The 27,943-nt window shown below is 35.9% G+C and overlaps 3 protein-coding genes across 3 annotated transcripts; 1 reads left to right on the top strand and 2 right to left on the bottom strand.

Annotated features, from left to right (window-relative positions):
* Positions 1–974: 974 nt before the first annotated feature.
* LOC306843414 (uncharacterized protein) lies at positions 975–5,560 on the top strand. The gene is made up of 5 exons (XM_079374906.1): positions 975–1,148; positions 1,376–1,422; positions 1,515–1,608; positions 1,988–3,630; positions 5,085–5,560. Exons 1-5 carry the CDS (start codon positions 1,103–1,105, stop codon positions 5,139–5,141), a joined length of 1,887 nt encoding a protein of 628 aa, XP_079231032.1. The 5' UTR covers positions 975–1,102; the 3' UTR covers positions 5,142–5,560.
* On the bottom strand, positions 4,913–11,511 carry LOC306843415 (tRNA (adenine(58)-N(1))-methyltransferase non-catalytic subunit TRM6-like). Its single transcript, XM_079374907.1, has 11 exons — positions 11,231–11,511; positions 10,634–10,764; positions 10,431–10,540; positions 9,973–10,064; positions 9,804–9,887; positions 8,997–9,121; positions 8,408–8,733; positions 7,420–7,505; positions 7,020–7,122; positions 6,734–6,820; positions 4,913–6,079 (listed from the first exon to the last, which is right to left on the bottom strand). The coding sequence occupies exons 1-11, from the start codon at positions 11,338–11,340 to the stop codon at positions 5,900–5,902; spliced, it is 1,434 nt and encodes a 477-aa protein (XP_079231033.1). The 5' UTR covers positions 11,341–11,511; the 3' UTR covers positions 4,913–5,899.
* A 508-nt stretch (positions 11,512–12,019) lies between these two features.
* Positions 12,020–26,357, bottom strand: LOC306843469 (fermitin family homolog 1-like). Its single transcript, XM_079374993.1, has 15 exons — positions 26,302–26,357; positions 24,546–24,704; positions 23,158–23,391; positions 22,648–22,770; positions 22,094–22,283; positions 21,264–21,366; positions 21,052–21,159; positions 20,020–20,151; positions 19,372–19,421; positions 19,017–19,141; positions 18,823–18,929; positions 17,455–17,679; positions 17,185–17,309; positions 12,862–13,003; positions 12,020–12,780 (listed from the first exon to the last, which is right to left on the bottom strand). The coding sequence occupies exons 2-15, from the start codon at positions 24,694–24,696 to the stop codon at positions 12,607–12,609; spliced, it is 1,989 nt and encodes a 662-aa protein (XP_079231119.1). The 5' UTR covers positions 24,697–24,704; positions 26,302–26,357; the 3' UTR covers positions 12,020–12,606.
* Between the last annotated feature and the right edge of the window lie 1,586 nt (positions 26,358–27,943).

A 27,943-nucleotide genomic window follows, 5' to 3' on the forward strand; every position in this document is an offset into this window, starting at 1 on the left:
TTGTAACTAAATACACAAGATCATGTATGACTGGAAGGTCACATATATGATTTATAAAACAAGTCACAAAATATAGAGTTAGTTTTAACTAGGGCTGTATACCTTGGAGAACCTGGCGATACGATACATACCTCGATACACACACAGGTCACGATTCGATACGTACCTCGATACAGAGCTGTCTCGATACGATTTGATACAATGTGACACGATTCGATACGATTCAATAAAAATACATGGGCCAGAGCCAATTAGTTAATGCTGAACACATTTACTCAACAAACAGAACTCTGCATTTTTCTTCAATTTATTGAAGACAAAAGTGCATTATAACAAAGTGCATTTTGCTTAAATATTTGCAACTTTAAGTGCTCTGATTAATTGTACACAAATTGTATTAATCTGGAAATTACCACAAGTCAACATTTAACTTTCCAAGGGTACAGTCTGAGCTCACACAAGCACAAAATTTTCTTCTTATTATTTAACTTCTTATTAAATCTTCTTATAATTATTTTTTGTGACACCATGTACTGCCATAACATATTTCACTATGAAATCACTTAAATGCTACATCTTGCTTTAACATTTTCCATGAGTTTTTTTGAAACTCGCGGGCGCCGCTGCGCCCCCTAATGGCTGGGCGGAGTATCGATACTAAGGGCTAGAATATCGATACTGTATCTTTTTTTATTATATCGGTATGTATCTAAGAATCGATATTTTGAGCACACCCCTAGTTTTAACACTCATATATTCTGTTTTATGTAACTCAACACAAAACTCTTGGGCTGAATAAAAAAATAAATAAATGCATCGACATCACAGTCGACTCTTCAATGCCATACATAGGCTAGAGTGGGAGTTTAGAAAATTTCATCAAAGTGGGGGTGGTGGGGTCTCATTAAGGTTTCACATTGGTCGTGACGTAATCAACCCACGAACTCACGAGCTCAGACCCTGCGTGTCCCACCGCGAGCTCAAAACAGACGCAGCGCGCTCCGAGCTGCAGCACGCGGAACGGAGCTCCTGCTAGAGATTGCAAAAACAAGAGCCGTTCCGGATAACACCAAGAGCAGAAAACATCTGTGGCGTGTGCATCATGAAGTTTGCTGCTTTAGTCTGTTTGGTCGTTTTCTTCGCTGCAGGTAAGTGAAATAATCTTAATGTACACAAAGAATCATTGAATAAATCATTTCAGCACCATGGTCAGCGACACGGCAGTTTACTGCGGAGCAAACAGTAGACTACGATGGCAATTTTCTTTAAGCGGGTTTTGCACGGGTAAAACGTATGGATAATTGGTGATATCGAGATGAATAAGCTTTTGCATTGTGATTTGCGCAAATATAATTCAAGTCTTTTACTATCCCAGATGGAAAGTCCATGCCAGTTGAGCAGGACAGCCGAAGAGAGGACCTGGTATGCTGTAGCTACTGTCTCTAAGAGAAAAACAAAACAAAATCCATTTATTGTTTTACTCCTTTTGGTTAAAGTATGTACTTTAATTTCAGCTTACCCAGTGTTTAGTTCACATCCTTTCAAAGGCGCTGTATAAGACCAATGATACTCCGCTGCAGCCAGAATGCAAAAACATCCTTACACCAGGTACGTTACTTTGCACTGTTCACACTGTGTTGCTTCATTATGTTATTGAGGAGAACATTTGATATATTAGTAGACACACTCAAATGGAGAATTCTTATCCAGGCTATTCTTGCACAACTCTGTATGATTTTACATCTAAGTCCATTAAATGTATCATTTGGGCATATAACTTGAGAACAGTCAGCCTACATTATCGTCACAGTTTCTAACCTCAGTACATCATGCTTGGTGGATGAGACAGTTATGGGTCAGTGGTTTCACTCTAAGACTGTGGAATAATTGGATGTCTTCATGCAATGCACAAGCAATGGAGTGAAAATGATTTACAAATCATTTGCATGAGTGTTTTGCGCCCATTTTAATCTCTCCCTGAATTTAGGATCAGGTCATTCCTCAGTTGTGAAAAAGGAGGAAGACACGCTAGAACCAGCTCAAAAGGAGCTTAAAAAGCCAAGAGGAGAGTCTAAAGTCAAGGAGGAGGACCTCATTGAGGATCTTCTCAAAGCTAACAAACAGGAGGAGCTGGATGACGAACGTAGCCAGGAGGAGTTCCCAAGTTTTGTTAAAAGAAGCATCAAAGACAGGCGTGAGGAAATGGATGACGAACGTAGCCAGGAAGAATTCCCAAGTTTTATGAAACGAAGAATGAAAGAAAAACGTAATGAACTGGATGATGAACGAAGCCAGGAAGAGTTCCCAAGTTTTGCGAAAAGAAGAATGAAAGAAAAACGTGACGAACTGGATGATGAACGGAGCCAGGAAGAGTTCCCAAGTTTCTATAAAAGAGGTAACAAGCATAAAAGAGAAGATCCAGATGATGAGAGAAGCCAAGAGGAATTTCCCCAGAAAAGACATTTTTCCATCCTTTACAAGCGTGATAATCCCGATGAGGAGCGCAGTCAGGAAGAATTCCCTCATTATGAATATAAAAGGAGTCATCATCTGACCAGCAGAGAAAAACGTGAAGAACTGGACTATGATAGAAGCCAAGAAGATTTCCCAAGTTACACACACAAAAGAAACCACGGGGCTTTTGGAGAAGAGGAGGATGAGGAGAGTGAGGAAAGAGAGAAGCGGATCTGGAAGCCATCACATAGATACCACCACAAGAAAAAGCACCACAAACGCAGTGAGAATGAGGATTTTGAAGAACCAGACTATGACAGAAGTCAAGAAGACTTTCCAAGCTACACCCACAAAAGAAATCATGGGGATGGTGGCCACTACAAACCAAAAGAAGACCTGCTGAACGAGCAACTTAATGAGGACTTAAACTCTCGTGAAGAGAGGTCTGAAGAATCAGAAGAGGCAGACGAGGATATCGCAAAGCGATACTGGAAACCCACCCATAGATACCACCATAAGAAGCACCACAAACGGGACTCATCTGAAGAGGATTATGAGGAAAGACCCCTGGAAAAAAGGTATGAGGACTCAGAGGAGAGTGAAGAAATGGTTAAAAGGATCTGGAAGCCCACACACAGATATCACCATAAGAAGCTTCATCACAAGCGTGGTGACTCCACAGAGCTCGAGGATGAAGATGAACCCATTTCAGAGAAGACTCACAGTCCCCATGACTCAACAGACAATGCCCTCAAGCGCCAATCACCTGAAGAAGAAGAAGAGATTGTCAATGAGCTTAATGAAAAGAGGCATCCCTTAACCAGCCAAGAGGAGGAAGATGAGCTCAAGAAAGGACACCAGAGTTCTGCAGAGGAGAAGCAGGACAGGGAGGCTGCGTTGAGGTACCTAACAAAAAAGAAGAATGAGTTAGAGGAACGTCTGCTTAACAAAGGTGATGTCTATGAGAAGCGTTCCCCATGGATTTACAGAGGATACTACCATCCAGCCTGGTACAAGAGAGGCCATAAGGTAGATGAAAGTACTGACCAGCACCCCTACCATAAACTAGAGGACTTTGCCGAGACTCTACGGTACAAAAGAGGCCTACTTACTCAGGAGGAGTCACCCGAGGAGGAAAAGGGTGTCCACCAACAGAAGCTTCTCCCACCAGAGGAGGTATAGTCTGATCTGTCCAAGTGATAGTACATTTATTACCAATACTGTCTCCTGAGAGTTATCAGAGTTTACAAGTCTTTCTTAAGGTTAATTCTTAATGGATTACCACTTGTTAGATCTGAAACCATAACCACTTTTAACCACCTTTAACCACTAGGCCAATGGTTCCCAACCCTGTTCTTAAAGGCCCCTTAGCAATCGACTCGCAGAAAAAAATGTGCAAAAATTGTATCTTAAGGGGTACAACAGCATTTCATTGGGGTAGTGCCCTTAAAAGTACATCTTCGTACCCCTAAAAGGTTCATAGTACTACCTTAAGGGTACATGTTACTACTTTAAGGATTTAATATGTACCTTTTAAGGTAGATAAGGTATATGTCCCTTTGACAAGTTGTAGTACCCCTAAAGATACAGTTTTTTGCACATTTTGTCTGACAGTACACATTTTTTTCTGATTCAACTTGTTTGTGGAGATGGCAAGTCCTGGAATTTGTGTGTCAAATAAGAGATATCCAAAATGTGCACTGTTTGGGAATGGTGGGGGACCAATGCACTAGGTCTTCAAACCTGCTCCTGGAGACCCACTGTCCTAGACAGCTTATTTGTAACCTGCTACAACACACCTACCTGTGATTTTCAAGCAATCCTCAGATGTCTTTGATTAGGGCTGGATCTAAACTCTGCAGGACAGTGGGACTCCAGGAACAGGGTTGAAGACCTCTGCACAAGGTTTCACAACCCCAATTTAACAAAATTGCCCCACTTGGCTTACATGCTATATTACAAATTGGAATAAAAATGTATTCCCTGACCTAAGTTGTTTAGGACAAGACAGTGCACGACATCAACACAATCAAGACTTGCTTCATGGAGCTCTTGAAAACGAGGCCAGATTTTTCACTTCAAGTATATATAGCTTATCTGTATCTCTGCTTGCTAGACTTCAACATGGATAAGTTGCATGATTAAGAAAGGATGTGGGTAGACTGTAACTCCTTTCACAGTTGTTTACTACATGTAACTGTAGTTGCACCAAAAAGTGGCATTAACATTCCAGCATCAATGTCTCTCCAGTGACTACTTAAGCCAAATGTTGTGCTACCACAAGGATATCAGTTATCTATATGCCTGCAAACTACAAAGTAATATAGCATTTACTTAAGCGATAAACTCAGGATGCTAAGAGCATCATTCCTCAACATGACAGGGATATTGAATAACTAAAGGCACTTCCCTATATCTTTCCTACTGGGAATGTGGAAATAGCATATTTCATTGATTAGAGCAACATAATTTCTTTCATTCATAAAGAAACAACTTTTTTGGCAGACTGCAATGATTGCATACACAGACAAAACAACTCCAGGGACTGATTAAAGCAATAGTTTTTAAGCATCACTTAAAAGAGTTATGAAACACAAGTACTGCATTTAATTCTTGTTCTTTTCTTTCAGTTAAAAGAACTTGAGAAACTGGCCTCTGTGGATCAACAGATGAAAGAGACAACTTAACCATTCCTAGAACCATCTGAGACATCATTTTCTTGCGCTGCCTGATTTGATTTTCCATCAGCTTTGTGTGTGCTTTGGCTGCTTTAGATAAATGCATTACTATATGTCGTACCTGATTATAACTGCATTAGAATTTTGTTATCGGTGTTTAATGTGAGAGTCTGAGAAACAAAACGGCAAAATAAGCTTGATAATGCCATGTGAAACATTTCTCTCTTTATTACATCCTAAAATATTCTAAAAAAAAAAAAAATGCCCATGTACTACTGACTGCAAATTTGAATGCATTTAAGAGCATGCTACTTAACAACTGTGAAAAATGCAGTATGTTTAAAAATTGCTGTTGTTCTTTATGGCTTTCCATAGAATCTCTGCATTGTTTACATTTAATAAAATGTGTAATTATGGGACCAAAGCTGATGAATGTGGTTATCATTTGTGTTTTGATGCTGGAAGCCTCATGAAAATGATAAAAAAACATAATTGTTTACTTGGGCAAGGATGCATTTTGTGAGCAAAACCTGGTTATTCGCCAAGTGCAGAGGATGCCGAAAAAGTAGCGCATGTTTCCCGTCCTCCACATCTTGCTAAAAAATAAATAAAGATGAGAACATAGATGTAACTCTAAAAAGCAAATCTTGTCAAAAAGAATAATAAAGTCGTGCAACTCGTACAGAGAATAAAGCACTGCCTGCGTGTGTGAGTCCAACACTGATTTGGTTTCTTCTCACTTAAACAAGTTAAACTAAACTAATTGCCTAGGCAGAGCTGCCACATGATGAACTAATCTGATCCAGTTTCAGCCTCTTGGCAACAGGCTCCTCTGATTTGTGCTGATTCCTAGCTTTGGCAGCGTCTGTAGCGACCGTGGTTCCGGACAGGAGATACCCTCCGCCTCCGCTCATGAGCAGCACTGGATGAGTCCGGTTGGGCAACACCTGAAACAATGATACAGAAGTGAATAAGTCAAAGCCTTCTAGGGGTGGGTGGTATGACCAAAATGAGTCATCTTATATAACAGTAATTATATCACAATGTATCTGTTTTTCCTGGAAATACAACTAAAAATATTTACACATAACTGTGCCAATGAAAATTTTAGCATAACAGAGCAAATTAAAATACTTTTTTTTTTTTTAAGTTTTATGCTCACCAAGGCTGAATTTATTTGAACAAAAATACAGTAATATTGTGAGATATTACAATTTAAGATAACTGTTTTCTATTTAATATATTTTAAAATGTAGTTTATTTGTGTGATACAAAGCTGTTATGCGGCAATTTTGTGAAAAGAGTCATACATTTTTTTCAGGATTAATATAAAAGTTCAAAAGAGCAACATTTAATTTAAGAATTTTTTGTAACGGCATAAAAGTCTTGCTGTCCATTTTCATCAAATTAATGCATTCTTGATGAATAAAAGTATAAAATACTATTAAAAAAACAAAAAAAAACTACTGAGAGTGCTTGAAAAGTAGTGTAAATAAAAAGAATAACAGCATATCAAAGTCTGGCATTAGAGCAAACACCTTAAAAAAAAAACTACTAAAATACATCCAACTATCTGCGTATGTGATGTAGTAAAGAATTACCTGGTAATGCCTGAGCCAGGAATCTGTTAATCTGAGACTGATTGCTCCTCCTTGTTCCCTGAGTTTTGTGTAGCACTCAATCAGCGGCTGTCCAAAAGAATCAGACAGTAAATATTGCAGAAAGCAGTTATTAAAACACTTGACATAAATTGAATATACAAATCTTTTTAAAGCGATGCCACTCCATAATTTATGGTAATTTATGGCTTTCTGGGAACTTGACAACAACTGGCATTTTGACATATTGCTAAATAACATGTTTGGATGAACTGTCTCTCCGTTTTACCTCTCTGTACTGGCAGTACACTACGAACGGTCGTGATGGTGCTACAAACTTCAGCAGACCCATTAAGACAGGACAGGGGTGGAAGCGACTGGCAATCACCAACCTGAAACAAATTCATATTTCAATCAGCTTCCCCATATTAATTAGGTAAATCACTGGAAGACTGCATACAAAACAGCTTAAAAATCAATACAAAATATGACAAGACCCATCAATATAACCATACATCACATATATGAACAGTCAGTCACATGAAATCATATACAAAATGTGCACTTAATTAGAGAGATTTGAAATGCTTATGAGTTTTAAATGCATTTAGGGCTGGACAATAGAGTTAAAAATCCTTTTTGCTATATAACAGAAAGCACTTTTTTTTTTTGACAACACTAAAACATACCCATCTGCATTTCTGCCCTCTAATAGAGCAGCAGCTGAAGCTAACTTCTTCCTCTTTTCCTCCATCTTCACCTTTTTCTCTTGAGCCTGTAACGTTAGAAAGACCACTCAAATATGAATTTGAAATTTTTGAAAAAATCTTAAAAGACACCTCTTCCACCCCAAGTAGTTAAATTTTCACACTAACAATGTTCAACAGTGTATATACAGGCATCGAACAAGAAGTCTGTTTTTGCTTGTTTTGTTTTCTTCACACATTTCACCTCCTGCTGCTCTTCTTTTAAACTACTGTCTCCTTGAAAACACTCAAAAGGGCAAAATGTGAAAATGACACCAAAACTGAGGGACAGTCATAATTTGGTTACAGAATAATACATTTGAAAAAAATATACTTTTTTTAGTTTGTGTTCAATCAGCCGTTTGCTTAAATTATATATATATATAAAAAAAAAAAAAGATTTATAATTATTTAAATGATATATTTTATATTTTGGGCTTTGATCAAATACAAAGAATTTTAAGTCTGTGTTTTTTTATCTTTTCTTTAAATGGACATGTTTTTTTTTAATAACAATTATATTTAAAGTTATTTAAGTTGGTGTTTATTTGTTTAAATGAACATTTTTTTTAATTATTATTTAGAATTAAACTAAATTTATATTTTATAATGATATAATGATAGGTCTTTGACCAAATAGAATACATATTTAAATAGTTTTTGCATATTTAGCTTTTTGTTTAAATGATCAAAAAATAGTAATAATTAATATTTAGAACTATTTCTAAATAATTTTAAAAAGGTTTGGTCTTAGACAACAATAAAAGCAAAAGGTAAATGATGAAGACATGGAAAAAGTTTCCAAGACAGTTAAGATAATTTATAAAAAAAAAAAAGAATAATGATTCAACCCTTGGGACATAAAGTAGTTCCAGAAACACTCAACCATGATGGGAAAATATGCATGAAAAAATCATGTGAAAAACATTACCCTCTGTTCTCGCAGTCTTTCTATCTCCGCTCTCCTCATTTCTCCTTGCGGGTCGACGCTGACCTCCATGTTCTGAGGTTCTGAGTTCTTCTCCTCAGACACACCTAAGGTTTCCTGAGAGGACTCGGCTCGTCCGTTCCCGCTGCCAGTGGCCTGAGAGTCTGCATCCTTCTCTGACAGATTCAGGGTTCCCGCCAACAGAGCGTTAACTTTGCATAAAGGGAACTCATGTAGCGTCTCGTGGAAGTGTGACGGAAAGCCGAAGCTCTCCATGCCAGCTCTCGTCGGGCCTCCACCGGGATACATCTGAATCACTGAGCCATAACCTGACAAACAGAAACATCTGGATCATCAGTACAGTGTAGAAGTGGTTGACTAATACAAGTTTTTCAAATATTTGATTGTCCCTACTGACTTACAATTTTTTTTTTTTCATACTATGGAAGTCACCAACCGTTTGGTTACCCATACAAAATATCTTTTCATGTTAAACAGAAGAAAGAAACTCATACAGGCTTGGAGCAACTTGAGGGTGAGATAACAATTCTCATTTTTGCATGAACTATCCCTTTTAGTGAAGGGTGATTACCTCCCATTCTCTCCATCACCGAGCCCAACACAAGTCCAGCACAGGTCTCAAAAACAATGATTTTACTGCCAGCGTGGATGTTCCCCAGAGACAAAATCTGAGCCAAAGTGTCGTACCGCAGGTGACTAAAACAGAGCAAAAACATTTAAGACTTTTAAACGTACTAGAACAGTGTTTCCCAAACTGGAAAATTATAAAAATGTAAAATAAAAACAATCCAAATAAAACCCTTTTCTATTTTTGAAGAAAGATTACATATTTATTTGCATGTGATTGACCATTAACCAACAACTATGCTAACCAAGACATAATTAAACTTAATTAAAAATTGTTGTAATTAATTAAAATAAAGCCGAAAATATATATCAATTAAAAATAAATAGAAATGTTGCCTTGGTAACTGACTGAAATAAAATAAGGAAGTACTAAAATGACTAAAATAGAAATAAAAAAGTAAAAGTGACAAAAGCACATGATAAACTTACTAAAACAAGGAAAAATTAAACAATGAAAACAAAATTTCTAAATATTAATACATACTAAATACTGTAAAGAAATAATAATGTATATAAATAATACAAAAAATACACTGGAGAAAGGTGACAATGCAAATATGTTTAGGACTCCGTAAAATATTAACCTAAAATCTTCAAGTACATTTTTAAGTCAAAGGGATTCCCTTTAATACTATATATATGTGTCCTTAAAAGCATACTTTGCTAAATAATAAATGATGTAATTATATCAGGTAACTCAAATGGCACGAGGATGAGTAAGTGATTAAAGTATTCCTTTAAGTTCACATACCATATTTTCCCTGGTTCTCTGCCGTGGTACATCATGGCAAGGAGTCGAGTGGATGGTTTCAGGATTTTTATGTCACTCTCGTACCTGTACACAAAGGCAAAGAACTTGTTTACAGTGATATTTTCCATGTGATTGACAAAAATATGAATTAAAAATGGTTTGAACTCACTTTTTCTTTTTCTTCTTGATGTATTTGTCTTGAGCAAATTCAGTTTTGTCCTTGAATGTTGTACTGTTGTCTATGAGCTGCTGGACAATCTCCTGAAACACACACGAATGGACATGTGAGTTTACATTTATTTGGAACCCCTAAAAACCTTCATGAATAACAGAACAAATCGTTCGGCCTGCTGTCGAGTGCTATTGATTATTTTTTATACTTTATTATGTCTTTCCATTCAATACAAAAAACATTTCTTTTATAGGGACATCATTTTTTGCTCCAGTATTTCTTCTTCTAAGAGAAGCTCATAGTGAAAAGACACTGGACTTACAATATTTGACCAGTGATCAATTAAAATGGCAAAAATCCCATATACTTGCATATTGAAGGAGTGACTTTAGTCCAATTTTGAGACCAGAAAATACAAAATCTTGTTCTAGTTAACATGCATCCCTAGTACATACCTGGCCTTTTAACCCTTGCTCTTTCAGTGTTTCAATATCATCTCTGGTCAGTTTCTGAGATCTGCCATCATCCACTATGTGTCTATTATCCTGGCCTGCTTCCTTAGAATCTGTGACAGGAGAAAAGAGAAACATAATCTCATCTCGTCACCGAGAAAAGAAAGAAATCCACAGATACCAGCATAAATCCACAGCATCATTACCCAAAGAGTCTCCAGAGTGTTTTACTGCCTTAGGTTTGAGTGAACCGCCAGATTCGATTTCAAACATGGTCCCGTACAGCTGACCAACCGCATTGTCCAAGAAGAACCACTGCTTCTCAAAGACCACTTTCCTGAGAGACCAAAAACACAAAATGTCAAAAAGCAAATGAGGCAAGCACTTAACAAGAGTGAAATGTGAATATTAGACTTCGCTCTATGAATTGTCACATTCAACATAAGATTATTAATGGTTACTCCTAACATGAATGTTTATTTTCTACATTGTTTGCCTTTAAAAATATACAGTGGGCACCAATGAGCTAAGACTGCTAGTTAAAATGCAATGAAATGTTTCAGGCTAATACATTATATTCTGTCAGAACAATTTTTGAGTAAAAAAATTGACACTTAGTCTTAATATTTATCATGTTCTCATTTTGCAGATACAGAAACAGTGCAGAATGCAATACGTTTGACATATTAATGTTCCTTTTATGCACATTATGCATCCCAGACTTTTAATGTGGTCTGAGATTTTACACAAAACCTCAAGCCCTCACAAATGAACTTAGATCACATTTAATTTGGTTAACTCACTTTTTATTTTCGATCTGCACTGATTTGAAGACATCTCCTCTCTTCAGCACTACATAGTCTCCGTAACTGATTCTGATCTCTGCATCACTGTCATTTACACACTCCGCCATTTACTGCGAGAAGCGTGGATAAAGATCGACCGGAGGATGTTTGGAAACTAGTTAACACTTTAACTAACCCGACTCAAAAGTGGTAAAGTCTATAACTATAAACACAACAGTAATTTCACACAAACGCTGCTTCTTTCCACACGTGTGTTCTATCACTTCCTGTTCCAAAAGACCAGTTAATCGAGCGCTGATTTCCAGAACCACAGCCAGTCAGGAAGACTAGCAAATCACAGATTAAAGCGATTTTAGGTTTATATCTTTTTTTACATATTTATTTTGTTTATACTAACAAAAAACACTACCATGGTTATCTAAACATGTACAATGACTATATCACGTTCTGTCATTTATGTACTGCCACTGTATTTATTGTCATACGCTATTATTGTTACTTAAATATGAATATGTCCAACATAAAAGTCCATATATTGCACGTACTTTATGTGTGTAGCCTATAATACATATTCAGCACGTGTTTGACTATAGTGACAAAAAAAGTACTACAATAAACTAAATAGACTTATAAAACATATAAAGCAATACATTTATAAAAACTATATAGACTAGAAATATTTTAGAAAGTGACAAAACGCAACAAAATGAATAAAAATACTATAAGAAAAAACTATATTGCACTGCTATATAGTTTGTGGAAACAAATAAAACGAATCACAAGAATCATAAATGGTCAGTGCTTGATTATGAATTTCAGTCAAGCTGGACCTCAAGTGACTGGATTTATTTAGATTATTTTCAGATTTTCCAATCAACATAATGAAAAAACAAAATTGCATTAAACAAAATGAAATTTAGTAATCATTAAAAGTAACACTTAAACAAATACAAATACATTTTTTTTCAGAAAACAAGTCAAAAGCACCTAGATATGAACAGTTTGACATTTGAACGTAAGACAATTAACATATTTACATTCCAAAAACTGAACTGTAAAAGCACTTCGTTAGTTCACAACTTCAAAGAAGCCTGCAATGGGAATCTAGCAACTCATTTAAACCCAAACCCCACCGTATCCCATATTCATTACACAAATTCATGCATGGAAATGTGTGCTGTAAATTATGTACAATGTTCAGAGGCAAACAACTCAAAAAGACATCAAGAGTCCAGATCCAAAATATGAACTCAATTGTTTGATTTGTGCACAAGGCTTGTGTGTCTTAATACTAATATAAAATGACTTTGGCAAATTAAAAAAAACTCTATGAATTCGTTCTTGCGTTTCTAAAGTTCGATGTTAATTTGAGGTCAGTCTTGTCCTCCCGTGAGCTTGTGGAAGAGTTCTTCATCTAAAGTTTCATTTTGGTCTTTTGAGCGCGTTGAAAGGAAAATGTAGCCTCCGATATATTCGTGAACCACTTTGCAGTCGCAGCTCTGGCAGGAGAACGCAATCGACACGCTCTGGTCAAACTCGATGGTCACCTGTAGAAGCGATAACACACTCATAAATCATATTCACACCAGCCACATGGGTTACAAGGTTGTTTGAAGCGCTTTATTCACCTGTTTAATCTCCCAGTTGACGTTCCATTGTTTAATGTTGGCGAACCTCCAGGTGGTCACCGGCAAATGCGTTGACATGTCGATACGGATCAGCCTGTTGTAGGAAACTCCCAGGAGCTCATCTTTCTTGCTTCCTCTGAATCTGTGGCACCAAGTGAAAAGATTTGAATCATATTTCATGGTTGAAGAGCTCAAATACCATATTCAGACCTTGAATGATGTATCTGAGCAATACCAGGCACAACAACAGGCTGTTGTTCAGCAAAAGTGTCTGACAAAATGACAATTTGGTGTCTGATTAACTTGTTTGAATTATTCTGTAACTAGATATTTTATAAAAACATTTGTGAATTATCTGTATATTCCATTTCAGTTGATTATGAAATGACAAAAAAAGCCAAAATTAGACTCATAAAGAAAGTGACTGTATTTATGTAGGCTCTTTTCAGATTTTTCAGTCAATATACCCAAACTTACGGAAGTTCTAAGCATGCATTATTATAATTTTTCTGTCTTGTTTTCTCGTGATCTCGACATAACGAAAGTTGTTTTGTCGTTATCACGACTTAATTTTCTCTGTGTATTCGGCATGAGAAAATGCTGAATACATGCTGAGAAGAAGCAGTATCATCGCAGCATCATGGATGATCGTATTCGCTTTTACTTTGATCAGGGACTCACTCAAACTGAAATAATAAAAATAAAAATATGGTATAAGTACCATCCCAAATATTGAAGGTGTTGTGTGTGTGACCAACTACATTGATCCATGATAGAATACTTTTCATGCATATTCATACTCGGCCATTTTAGCTCTGTGTCTGTCAGTGATTGACGACTTACACATAAGTGTTCAACACTTGAGAAGGAGGCTGTCGGGTCTGCAACTTTATCGTCAAAGACAATATAGCGACCCTGATTTTCTCACGATAGCTACAATTACGTCGTGAGAAAACGTTTTTTACGTTGAGATCAACAACTTTCGTTATGTCCAGAAATCACAAAACAACTTTCGTTATGTCGAGATCACGAGAAAATTAAGTCGTGATAACGACAAAACAACTTTCGTTATGTCGAGATCACGAGAAAATTAAGTCGTGATAACGACAAAACAACTTTCGTTATGTCGAGATCACGAGAAAATTAAGTCGTGATAACGACAAAACAACTTTCGTTTTGTCGAGATCACGAGAAAATTAAGTCGTGATAACGAGAAAACAACTTTCGTTATGTCGAGATCACGAGAAAATTAAGTCGTGATAACGACAAAACAACTTTCGTTATGTCGAGATCACGAGAAAATTAAGTCGTGATCACAAGAAAACAACTTTCGTTTTGTCGAGATCACGAGAAAATTAAGTCGTGATAACGAGAAAACAACTTTCGTTTTGTCGAGATCACGAGAAAATTAAGTCGTGATAACGACAAAACAACTTTCGTTATGTCGAGATCACGAGAAAATTAAGTCGTGATAACGAGAAAACAACTTTCGTTTTGTCGAGATCACGAGAAAATTAAGTCGTGATAACGACAAAACAACTTTCGTTATGTCGAGATCACGAGAAAATTAAGTCGTGATAACGACAAAACAACTTTCGTTTTGTCGAGATCACGAGAAAATTAAGTCGTGATCACAAGAAAACAACTTTCGTTATGTCGAGATCACGAGAAAATTAAGTCGTGATAACGAGAAAACAAGACAGAAAAATTATAATAATGCATGGCCGCTTAGAACTTCCGTACAAACTAAATGAAACTTTTAAACTTTTAAATGGAACAATGGCACACTATTAAATCTAATTTTAATTTGATGTGTTTGATGCAAACAAATTTAACATTTGATTTAATAATATGTATTCAGGCTTGGAAAGATGTTTCTGAGTGATACAAGGTACAAATCAATCTGTTGTTCAGCAAAACAGTGTATCAATATGGCAATTTTGTGTCTAATTTATAAACAAAAAAGAAAAGAAAAAGAAAATTGTCAGTGCATGAGTATGAAATTGGCAAAAAGCCAGAATTTGACTCAATGAAAGTGACAGTATTTATGTAGGCTATTTTCAGATTTTTCAGTCAATATACCCAAACTTACGGAAGTTCTAAGCATGCATTATTATAATTTTTCTGTCTTGTTTTCTCGTGATCTCGACATAACGAAAGTTGTTTTGTCGTTATCACGACTTAATTTTCTCTGTGTATTCGGCATGAGAAAATGCTGAATACATGCTGAGAAGAAGCAGTATCATCGCAGCATCATGGATGATCGTATTCGCTTTTACTTTGATCAGGGACTCACTCAAACTGAAATAATAAAAATAAAAATATGGTATAAGTACCATCCCAAATATTGAAGGTGTTGTGTGTGTGACCAACTACATTGATCCATGATAGAATACTTTTCATGCATATTCATACTCGGCCATTTTAGCTCTGTGTCTGTCAGTGATTGACGACTTACACATAAGTGTTCAACACTTGAGAAGGAGGCTGTCGGGTCTGCAACTTTATCGTCAAAGACAATATAGCGACCCTGATTTTCTCACGATAGCTACAATTACGTCGTGAGAAAACGTTTTTTACGTTGAGATCAACAACTTTCGTTATGTCCAGAAATCACAAAACAACTTTCGTTATGTCGAGATCACGAGAAAATTAAGTCGTGATAACGACAAAACAACTTTCGTTATGTCGAGATCACGAGAAAATTAAGTCGTGATAACGACAAAACAACTTTCGTTATGTCGAGATCACGAGAAAATTAAGTCGTGATAACGACAAAACAACTTTCGTTTTGTCGAGATCACGAGAAAATTAAGTCGTGATAACGAGAAAACAACTTTCGTTATGTCGAGATCACGAGAAAATTAAGTCGTGATAACGACAAAACAACTTTCGTTATGTCGAGATCACGAGAAAATTAAGTCGTGATCACAAGAAAACAACTTTCGTTTTGTCGAGATCACGAGAAAATTAAGTCGTGATAACGAGAAAACAACTTTCGTTTTGTCGAGATCACGAGAAAATTAAGTCGTGATAACGACAAAACAACTTTCGTTATGTCGAGATCACGAGAAAATTAAGTCGTGATAACGAGAAAACAACTTTCGTTTTGTCGAGATCACGAGAAAATTAAGTCGTGATAACGACAAAACAACTTTCGTTATGTCGAGATCACGAGAAAATTAAGTCGTGATAACGACAAAACAACTTTCGTTTTGTCGAGATCACGAGAAAATTAAGTCGTGATCACAAGAAAACAACTTTCGTTATGTCGAGATCACGAGAAAATTAAGTCGTGATAACGAGAAAACAAGACAGAAAAATTATAATAATGCATGGCCGCTTAGAACTTCCGTACAAACTAAATGAAACTTTTAAACTTTTAAATGGAACAATGGCACACTATTAAATCTAATTTTAATTTGATGTGTTTGATGCAAACAAATTTAACATTTGATTTAATAATATGTATTCAGGCTTGGAAAGATGTTTCTGAGTGATACAAGGTACAAATCAATCTGTTGTTCAGCAAAACAGTGTATCAATATGGCAATTTTGTGTCTAATTTATAAACAAAAAAGAAAAGAAAAAGAAAATTGTCAGTGCATGAGTATGAAATTGGCAAAAAGCCAGAATTTGACTCAATGAAAGTGACAGTATTTTTGTAGGCTATTTTCAGATTTTTCAGTCAATATACCAAATCAAAACAAAATGACATTAAATAGAAAACCAATTCAACTTTAAATGGAACAACAGCACTATTAACCCTTGTGCAGTGATTCAAATATTTCAACTAATTTGGTGTTCCCAGTCAGAAATGACTGGCCTTTAAATAATTGCTTATTATGCTATATTATTACAATATCTTGGATTCAATCTTTTTGTCAATTTGTTTTTGTTTTTATTACTTTTTGGAACTGACTGGTCGTAGGCCTCATTGATCATTGACATACCTTTAAATAAAAAGCATTATTTGTGGATAATTTTGCCAGTGTTCACTCAAAAACTACATTATACAAATTATCCATATTTTGTGGGGAAGGTGAAAAAGAAAATCCTCTCTGGGTCAAAACTACCAAAACACAACACGAGAGTTAAATCCCAGTTTTCATTTTTCAGCAAATAAGCCAAATGCACCAAGACATTTTGATAATGTGTTTAATGTAAACTTACTTAACATTTGAAACATTTAACTATAAAAAGTACTTTGTTAGTGCACAACTTAAAAAAAACCCTCATAATTCATAGTTGGTCTCCAAAACCTTGCTCAGGCTTAAATATCTGTTCTAGGCACAAAACCAATCTGTTGTTCAGTAAAATTACCTGACAATATAGTACTTGATGCCAAACTCAGGCAGGGACTGCCATGCTTGGATAAAACGCATTTTGGCCTCCATGAGGGAAAGCTGGGAAATATTGTGATGGACCTCCAAGATTCGTGTGGTCAGCTGAAATGAGAAGAATAAATATGTTTCCTTGCAGGAAAGCGATGCCAAAACCAATCTCAGATACCCAGTGCTATCATACATAATAAAAATGAGCAGCTCAAGCCATGTCTTGTCTTTTCTGTGTGTGTCGAGATTGTATTTTCACCTGTTTGGTCTTGTACTTCTTTACATATCGTGGAGAAACGAAGCACTCAGCATTCATCTCCATGGACTCCACATCAGGCGCTGCCTGGCCAGGAGGAGGTGCTAGACTCTTCATCTGCAGGAAAGACTGGATGTTCTTCACTTCGGTGCGGTACGAGCTGTAGGCCATCGTCTTTCCTTTAGAGGCCAAAATACAGGCAGCTTTCCACTTGGCATACTGCGTTTCCTGTTTTCAGGAGATGTTTATTTTAAGCAAAAGTAACAAATAAATGCATACGCCTCAATTAGAACGTTCATGAAGCTTCTGATTCTAATTTAACCCTGTAAAGCTCAAAGCTGATTAAATCTTTAGACAAGCATACAAAATATTTTTTAAAAATCCTAAAACAAAACAAAAAACATGGCATATATGCTTTATGTTCTTCGTCATTTGTAAAATTAGGCTTAGAAAAAAAAAAAAAATTAAAACTAAAAAAATTATTTAGAGGTCCAATCTGAGCAAAAATATGCAATATGGTTCAGATGCTGATATTTATCTGGATTTCTAGACTACTTGCATAAAATGCAAATAAAAATCTATATGCAATTTATATCTCCCAATAATATGTCTTAATAATAATATTATATATATTATATTACATGTATTATTATAATATTACATTTAAAAGCTAGTTTTATTATCAGAACTCTTCAGTTTTAATTGTAGGGTGCAAAACATATAATGCAATGCAATAACAATGATGACTGACAGGTCACTGACAAATAAATCTGACAAATCATATTTGATACTCATATTTTACTAATATTTTCTAAAAAACATTGTATGGATAATCAAGTAACCTAAGTTTCTTTATTCATCTTCAAATATTTATAACAATATGTGACCCTGGAGCACAAAACCAGTCTTAAGTCGCTGAGATATATTTGCAGCAATAGCCAAAAATACAGTGTATGGGTCAAAATTATCCATTTTTCTTTTATGCCAAAAATCAATAGGATATTAAGTACATATTTAGTAAATTTCTTACCATAAATATATCAAAACGTAATTTTTGATTAGTAATATGCATTGCTAAGAACTTACTTTGGACAATTTTAAAGGCGATTTTCTCAATATTTAGATTTTTTTTGCACCCTCAGATTCCAGATTTTCAAATAGTTGCATCTCGACCAAATATTGTCCGATCCTAACAAACCACACATCGATGGAAAGCTTATTTATTCAGTATAAATCTAAATTTTGAAAAATTGAGACTGGTTTTGTGGTCCGGTGTCACATATAACAGTTTATCTTACATTTAAGATGAAAGATTTCAAAGCAAAAGAACACGTGTACCACAATCTGCATAAAAACAAATATAACACTCACATTGTCGCAGCGAATATAAACCTCATTCATCCCATCAGCTGCTGGCAATAACAGCTTGAGGCCAAACTTCTTCTCAGTGACGTTGACATCAGGAATGACCTCACATCCTGTACAATTAATGATGTATTATCACTGATGCATTGGCTGTATTAAAATGAATAAGAAATGAATCTTTTCTCTGATTGGCCGCTCACCTCGTAGATGGAGTTGCTCAATGGGTTCTTTATTCGCAGACTCTTTGTTTTTGTAGTAAGAAATGGTGATGTCCCTAAAAACAAACCAGTACTCCTTATACGGCTTTAATGTCAATCGCTTGGGCCTGTAAAGCAAAGAAATGAACAGCCAATTAAACAATGCACTGTCTAGTTTGTCTTACTGCAGACTAGACACAAAACTGACCAAAAGGCTGCAAAAATTACTGCTTTGTACATGGAACTATAGTTTATTTTTCAACAGGTTATTAATAATTTGCATCATTTTAAAAGAAAAAAATTTGTAACAATTTAAAAATGTATTTTTCTTGACCAATTTTAATCATCTTAAACTCACCTAAACAATTTAAGTGTATCTTCCAGCTTTGGAATGTCAGTGATATCTTCCTGGAAAAGTTAAAGAAAAAGTTAAAAGTTATACGATACCATTCAAAAGTTTGGGGTCAGCAAGATTTTTAAATATTTTTGAGAGAATACTCTTATAAGGCTGCATTTATTTGATCAAAAATACAGTATGAACAGCAATTTTGTGAAATATTATTACAATGTAAAATAACTGTTTTCTATTTAATGATGCAAAGAATCTTATAGTCTTCAGTATCACATGATCCTTCGGAAAGCATTCTAGACATTCTAATATTTGCAGCTTAATATTTTTAATGGAAGTCTGATACTTTTTTTGATTATTTGATGAATTAAAAAAATTGAAAACAGCATTTATTTGAAATAGAAATATTTTGTAATATTATAAATGTCTCCACTGTCACTTTTGAATATAATGCATTCTTTATGAATAATATATATATATTTTTAAAATAAATTAAAACAAATCTTACTGACTTCAAACCTTTTGATGTTAGTGTCTAAACTAGCTAAAATTTCAGCCATGATGTGTCCAAAAAACAGGCTGGATATTAATTTAATGTAAGTACCATTGCAAAGCCAACATCTTTATAAAAAAATATAATCATAAAATCACTGATACCAGGATCTTATCAGCATTCCGTCCTTCCAGCGTGGATTCTAAGTTTGAGAGCGCAGCCTCGACTTCATCAATCTCTGGTTCGTTGGAATTAGTCAGTGGCTCCGCTGACAAGGTCAATTTACAGATGTGATACTAGAAAAGATTCAAGTATTTTACATCTGAAACGCCAATTTAGATGCATAACAATAAAACAGCACCCATAACTCATTTGGTTAGCCAATAACTGTGATTAAGACAAATTGCACATTTTACCTTTCAATTTTAATATATGGGTAAAAAATAAATTGAGTTTAAGTGGTGTATTAACATGGTGTTCATTAAATAACTAATCAAGAAGATAAACTTGATCAAATGCTAACCTCACCCATTGTGGTTTTCAATGCAGTTACATTAACACTGCTTGAGGCAGGTGTTTGAATTAATGGGGAAACAGGTGGGGAAAGAGAGGCAGCTAGTGAAATACTTGATCTGCTCTCTCATGGATTGTTTTTTTCTGTTACAGATCTACAGACACACTCTCACATGAAGTCCTCACTAGGTTCGGTTTGGATTATTAGCACCATGTTTACCTATACATTATCTCCTTGTGTAATTGAATGCTATCTTGTGTTAGCTGTGGAATGTCATGTCCTTTGTCCTCAGAGTAATTTATCTCATAGCTTCGGGTGAGAAAGAATGGCTCTAAAGAATTGACCCTAATTCAACACCATCTATGCTATGTGCTGCAACTAAATACTACGACACATTAAAAATATTTTATTTCAGCAAACTGCCAAGGCAACATTTCTCATTTTCATCTAGTTAACATGTACTAAAGTAAGTAAAACTAAAACCGAGGGGGAAAAAGAATACAGAAAACAACCAAAAAAAAATTAACTTTAAGTAAAACCAAAATAGAAAATATTGTAAAAAGCAGTTCAAAGCACTGGAGCCAATGACTAACCTTTCCTGTTTTCTGGAGCTCTGAATTAAACTAATGAACATAAAAGCATGGAATAAGATCAGTTTATGTTGTGAGCTGGTATCCTGTACCTGCAGGGATGCAAACATGAGCATCTCTTCTTCAGTGCAGTCGATCTCCTCCAGCAGTATCGCCCATCTGGCCTGTTCATACAACTGTGTGATCCTCACAGCATCATACTATAAGAAGAATAAAACAATTTCATTCTCATTTAGGCATATCACATCTTATATTGTCGTCTACAAACATATAATGTGGTATGTAGGGATAGTTGATTTCTCACCTTTGGGTTGAGGTCAAAGAAGCAGTGGTACTTGAATCGCAGCAGGAGTCTGTCGTTTTCCTGAATTCCTTGCTCCATCAGCGAGCGAGAGGAATCCAGCCACCTGCAGAGCAACATCTCAGTTAAAATACACAAACGCAGCGACCGAAATGCAACTGATAAATAAAAACAGAAATACACATAACCAATAAGCCATCAAATGCTATGCTACAGATATTTTACCATAATAAATGGATGTACTGGGGAATGAGGTGAAATATAGCTTGTATAAAACAGCAGAAATAGCAATACTATAAAACACTTCTTTAATAAATTAAATATTGTGTATACTCTCAAAAATTATACAAAGCTTTCACTGGGGCGGTACCCTAATGTACAAAATCTTTGTAACTTATTTATCCCTAAAAGGTACATTTTAGTACCTTAAAACATATTAGTTACCATTTAAAAGGACACTGCCCAGGTGACTGTTTTGTACCTTTTTCTCTGAGCGTGCATTTAAAAATAGTAACATAGTCTGTTAGCTTTACTATGTCAACAGTGTAACAATCAGAGGTGTAACAATACAAATGGTGCAGCTGGTCACAGGTTATTGTAACAACTTTCTGAAGGATCATGTGACACTGAAGACTGGAGTAATGATGCTGAAAAATCACAGAAATAATTACATTTGAATAAAAAACTTATTTTAAATTATAATAACATTTCACATTTTTACTGTATTTTTATGGTCAAATAAATGCAGCTTTGGTGAGTTTAAGAGACTTCTTTCGAAAAAAGACGACCCCAAACGTTTGAATGCTAGTCTAAATTTGTCTGTCCTTTCTTACCCAGCATTAATTGCTGCTTTATCCTCCATAGTAAGAGGCTTGAAGAGTTTGGCCAGTTCCTCCGGTGGAAGGTTGGGTTGGCAGGCCGTCAGAGGATTCTCGCCGAACCACAGACTGGTGGAAGATGCAGGCGACCCACTGTCCGGGTCATAAGTCGGAGTCATAGTTTTACTGTACAGACCCAGGGCTCCTGTACAAGCATGAATGCAAACTTGGAAATTAGTGTTTAAGACTTACATGTTTATCCAAACACAGTTGCTTCTGTTACACAGAAACAACAACAAAAAGGTTTATTATATGAAGTGTTTAAGACATGTACAAAACATGTAATATAAAATCAAGTGTTTAAAACATGCACAAAATGTAAAATTCATTCATAATTTTTACATTTGATTTTATATTAATTTCAAAAGGAAAAAATAATGCATGGTAAATAGTGTAAGAGTGTATATATATATATATATATATATATATAGTGTTTTGGTTAATGAAGTGTTTCATTGCAGTTTTTCATTGTAAAAAAAAAACAACTCTTCAAAAACAGCAATAAATACCTCCTGCCATGTCCATGGTTAATATCTCATCAAAGGCTGATTCTGGGTCCTTGTCTTTTTTCTTTTTCTTTTTTTGATCATCTGGTAGTTTCAGAAGAGAAAGTTCTTCTGATCGTCTGATGTCTGTGAACAAAGAAGGAAAACATACACAGTATAGTAGAGAATAGACTAATGTGCAGAAAGAAATCGTGGAAAATTGCATTGCATTTTTTCACATGTAAAAACAAATTATTTGAAATTATTCAGCAATCCATAAATATTAAGACACACACACACACACACACACACACACACACATTATTAAGTATTAAATGAATATATGATAAGAAATTTATGTATAAAAGTTTGAATTGAAAAAATGTTAAATGTTTGCTTTTAATGACAGCGTCTATAAGAGCTGTTGTATCTAAATTGCACAAAATGACAAAAATTTGTTTCATATGCTACACAAATATTATATTAATAAAAATAAATAATATAATAAACATATTCATTTGTACTTGTCCTTACTGAGTGCTTTGCAGATCTCAGCCACGGCTTTGAAGACCACACAAGAGAGGCTAACGGGGACCCGGATGGTCTTCATGTTGGGCAGCTGGATGCAGAGGGGTTTGTGTTGTGGAGTGTAGCGCAGGTCAGCATCCGCCTGGACTCCATACTTATCCAGAGTCCAGTGAGTCTTCAGCAGCCAGCAGCTCCTCTTCTCCCACCAGATGGCATGATCAGACCAGTCCTGAGGAGCCTCTGACACACAGACAACCACACATTGTGAGAACTTGAGTCTGAGACAATAAACAAATATTGTATAGAGCTCCAAAACAAAAAGAATAAAATAAAAAGAAAAATACTAAAACTGGAAAAAAATTAATAAAAGCTATTCCAAATATTATTAAATAGCACTCAAAAAACACTGTTCACTGTACTTTGGCAGTGTAGGACTTTGCGCCACTGCTTTATAGATGAAGTTTATTATTATATTAAAGAGGTGAACAGGAACGTATTTATGTGGAGTGGTTTACTGTGTCGTTAAACTACAACCATGATGTTACACCTGAATAAATCGGATCAAAACAGTTGTCCCTGAGTAATACAAACATGTCTGATGCCATCACAATTCCATATAAACCTTGATGATTCCTCTTTTACTCACATTTCCTTCATCCTTCCGCAGTGATCATCATCTGACTCACTCCTGTAATTACCTACTAAAGAAATCCTGAACTGTCTGTACTGTAATACACCTATTAAGTTGACTATAAACACATTGTACAACCAAATTAATGAATGGCCACTGCCAATAAAAGACCTTCATGTCAAACCATAATATTTAGCAACTGGGTCATCTGATGAGTCTGTAGAGGAGAGCAGGATGTTTTGCTAGCATCCCTCTTTGGCTGACACACTCATACTGTGAACTTCAGACCCTGCGCCTGCAAACAACACCTGAGTCAAAGAACAATAGCTCTGAGCACGAGGCTATACAAAGATACGCAAGGCAAACATGGGCGTACCTGAGCATTTCAACCAGTGTTTACACTCTAGAACTGCACTGGGATTTTAGCTTTTAGTCAGCAAACAAAAATATGTGACCCTGGAGCACAAAACCAGTCTTAAGTCGCTGGGGTATATTTGTAGCAATAGCCAAAAATACATTGTATGGGTCAAAATTATTGATTTTTCTTTTATGCCAAAAATCATTAGGATATTAATTAAAGAATAAAACTGCTCTGACATGTGACTAACTTACAATTTAGCAAATTCCACTTCCTGTCATTTCCATTCACAATTCAGCATCCCTTGTGTCAATTCAAATTCACACTCATGAAATGAGAGGGAGCTGAGCTTTATATTCACAATCTGTACTGGTTCTTCAACACAGAACTCTGTAAATTACTCACTGATCTTCTCCACGAGTTTGAGCATGAGACCCCCGACGTGAAGATCTCCCTTGACTCGCAGTTTAAATTTCATGCCCTCATCTCCCTCACGCTGGTCCACCTGGATGCTGAGCTCCCAGGAGTTGTGTCCGTACTCAGCAGCAGTGGCCATGTTCCTGCCTGAAATCAAATCACATACAAACACAGTTATTTTACTTGCATAAAGTCACTATGATAATAATGCATCCTAAGAACTAGTCTGACCAACTAGCGGTTATTCAAGGTGTAAAATAAATCTTCAGATATCTATGAAAAAAAAGTTATGTCCAGTCTTAAAGAAAAATCAGATGATTTACTTGTAAGACTAGTCTAAGCATTTTATTAAACAGGCCCAAGCTGCACTTGCATCATACACTCTTACTAAAAATTCTTTCCTGGCATCCATGGAACCGCAAAAGATACTTCAAAGTGGAAAACCTGCGGCAAAAGTATAAAATTACCCTGATTCCGTGGGAAACCCACAGACTTGGCAACACTGTGAGTGGGTACAAAATTTAGCAGAAACAGCAGATTGCTTTACGGCAGAAACATATGCATGTGTGCAGCTACTGTAGGGGACTCCAAAGCCACAAAAACAGCGTTCTGCTATCTTTTTAAAATCATAATTAGCACTTTGTTGAATGGCTTCTGTGTTTTGGAATATGAGCGGCTGCAGCTTTGATTGTGCTTTTATTTGATTACTCTGGTAATACTCTGGTCACTGCACACACTTGATGACAGAAGTTGATTTTTTTGTATAAACTATTCCTTGACAACATCTCCTTAAAGAAGAGGGAGTGACAGACAGAGAACTAAAGGTAGGCCTACAGGGTGGAGGAGGGATGTGATTACAGAACAAGGGAGACTTCAGCTTAAAATTCCTGGCAAGCAGAGACAAGACCAGAGGCAGAAAGAGCAGAAACAACAGAGCGACTAACACAGACCCATCATCCTGCTGTCTGCTGGCTTTTACATCAATAAACAACAAAGCCCAGGTCTTACACACAAAAACACAGACAAGTTCTGCAGTGTAAACTAAAGAGGGTCTAAAAACAGTCTTTTTGTGTGTAAGATGGGAAAGTATGAGTGCTTTTAAGATGCATTTGAGTCCACTATATTATTATTTAAAAATCAGGTCTGCCCACGTTCAGTAAGAAGTGCGGGGGAGGGCGACATGTTTGACTAGATTCGAGATAACACACAAGCTCTGAACTAACAAGACAAACTATTTATGCAGCTCAAGGCTAAAGCTGGTACGTGAATAGGTTAACATGTCCGCAGGCGTAGAAAAAAGAAATCACACCTCCACAGCGTAACAGACAGATTTGATACTTAAACCACATACTTAAGAGGCCCAAGAAAATAACCTACAAAAAAAAAACTGTAACATCAAGAACTTTTCAATCAAATAAAGCCATATATAAAAGAGAATACTGTTGCAAACTTGCAACCCCCCCCCCCCCCCAAAAAAAACCCACAGTAGTCTTCTGCAATGATAATGCAACAACAACAAACCTTATTTATCTCAGAAAAGGCCTAAATGTCTTAATTTTGCCAAGAGTACAGAATATAGGCCTATTGAAATCTATATAATCCGATGTTTTTCATGATATGAAACATTTCCTTAATAGGTATCTACTTAAACCTCTTTAAAACTTATTTTAATCAAGTTCGTCCAATAAAAACGGTTATAATAATTTAATTGAAATAAAACTATACGATGAATTATTCCACTTACCTGAATGCGTTCCCGAAGATTTTCCCTTTGGAAAGTGAAACACATCTCCTGTCCAGGTGTGCGCGCTGGAGGAAGCCCCGCCCAGAATCCTACTACGGCGAAGGATGGGCTCATGAATAATTAATTAGGTAACGTAGCAGCGCTTACAAACTCTCCAATGACGAAGGCGTATGTTAATTGCGTTCGTATGACGTTGCGCTATTCGATTTCAACGCTCAAGGCTTGTTTTATGAATATTAATACACAAACTACAAAATTACAGTTTAGCACAAAACCACATGTTATTTAAATCAAAAAGCCTAAATCTATATTATGAAACATCGAGATGATAACAGCCAGTTTGGCCCAAATGTAGGTATTATTTCACAATAGTCTTGGTAAAGATCAAGTTTATGAACGGAATTTAAATTAATAATTTTCAATTATTTTAACAAATTTAAATCTTTACAAACACATTTGCTTTTTTATTAGAATTTGTGATAGTGCGTTAGTTCATCTGTCCAGCAGAGGTCAGACTTAGTACTGGAAATAATAAAACACCTGAATATTACAAGAAAATTTAATTGAACCACTAAACAGAATTCAGCTTTATGCTTTATTTTTTTGGCTTTATGCATTCTTTGAAGTACCTTGGACGGTATGTGAATATGGTAATCATGCAATACCGTAAATATTACTCATTGATGAGAGAGAGGGATGGCAACATGACTTTATGTCACGAAGTGGGAGGAAACTATTAGTTTATAAGAAACATTTCCACATTAATACATATCATTTGTTCTAAGCTGTTACAACGTCTCCATGACATTAATACAAAAATACGCATAGTTTCTGTCTCTCTATGGACATTATTTTATGGTTTGGTAAACCTAACACAGAATGTGGACTTGACCAACATATCAAGTGTCAAGGCTCAGGCTAAAGACCCTAAATATGCACCTTTAAAGCAGACTCCCGTGGGAGAAGTGTCCTCTTATGTATATGCTAATTAAAACCATGTCCAACGCTTATGATCTTTTGTTTTCTCTTTGAAAACGTTGAGAACACCAGTGGGAATTTATGAATTCATCATAAAGAATAGGCCAGGTGAGCCTTTCTCTGAACTTGAGCAATTATACACAGTTTATTATAGCAGTCAAAAATCCCAAAGTGGATCAGTCCATTAAGAAAAAAGAAAAGAAAACATTGTTGTTGACATCCTCCGTATGACCTCATTTGACCTCTCCGCTCCAGCATTCCTGCCATAGTTTTGACATTTAAGCGCAAGTACACGAGGCGGACAGGGAAAACAAGGCTTAATCACACCCGAAGGGCGAGCTGGAGATAACAAAACAACTTCTTAACCTGAGAGTTCAGGGAGGTGATGGATGCCACTCCATCTGCGCATCAGCCTTTTCATTTTCTCTTCTTGTCTTTTAAAGGCGCTCCCTCTTCCTGCGAACCCAGCGGATGATTCTTTGAAAATGTTATTTCAATAATTACGAACGCCGGGAGGGCCTCTCGCCGAGGTCCTTTCGTATGAACTTGAGTTTTGACGCTCAAATGGGTTTCCACAGCGGGATGAAGAAGCACGAGCGCAGAGCCACAGGAAACCGAGAAAGGTCAAGAAAAGCTCTGAACCGGTTTGAAGTCTTATTTAGTT

The sequence above is a fragment of the Barbus barbus genome (genome assembly GCF_936440315.1).
Source record: "Barbus barbus genome assembly, chromosome: 24".
NCBI lineage: Eukaryota > Metazoa > Chordata > Actinopteri > Cypriniformes > Cyprinidae > Barbus > Barbus barbus.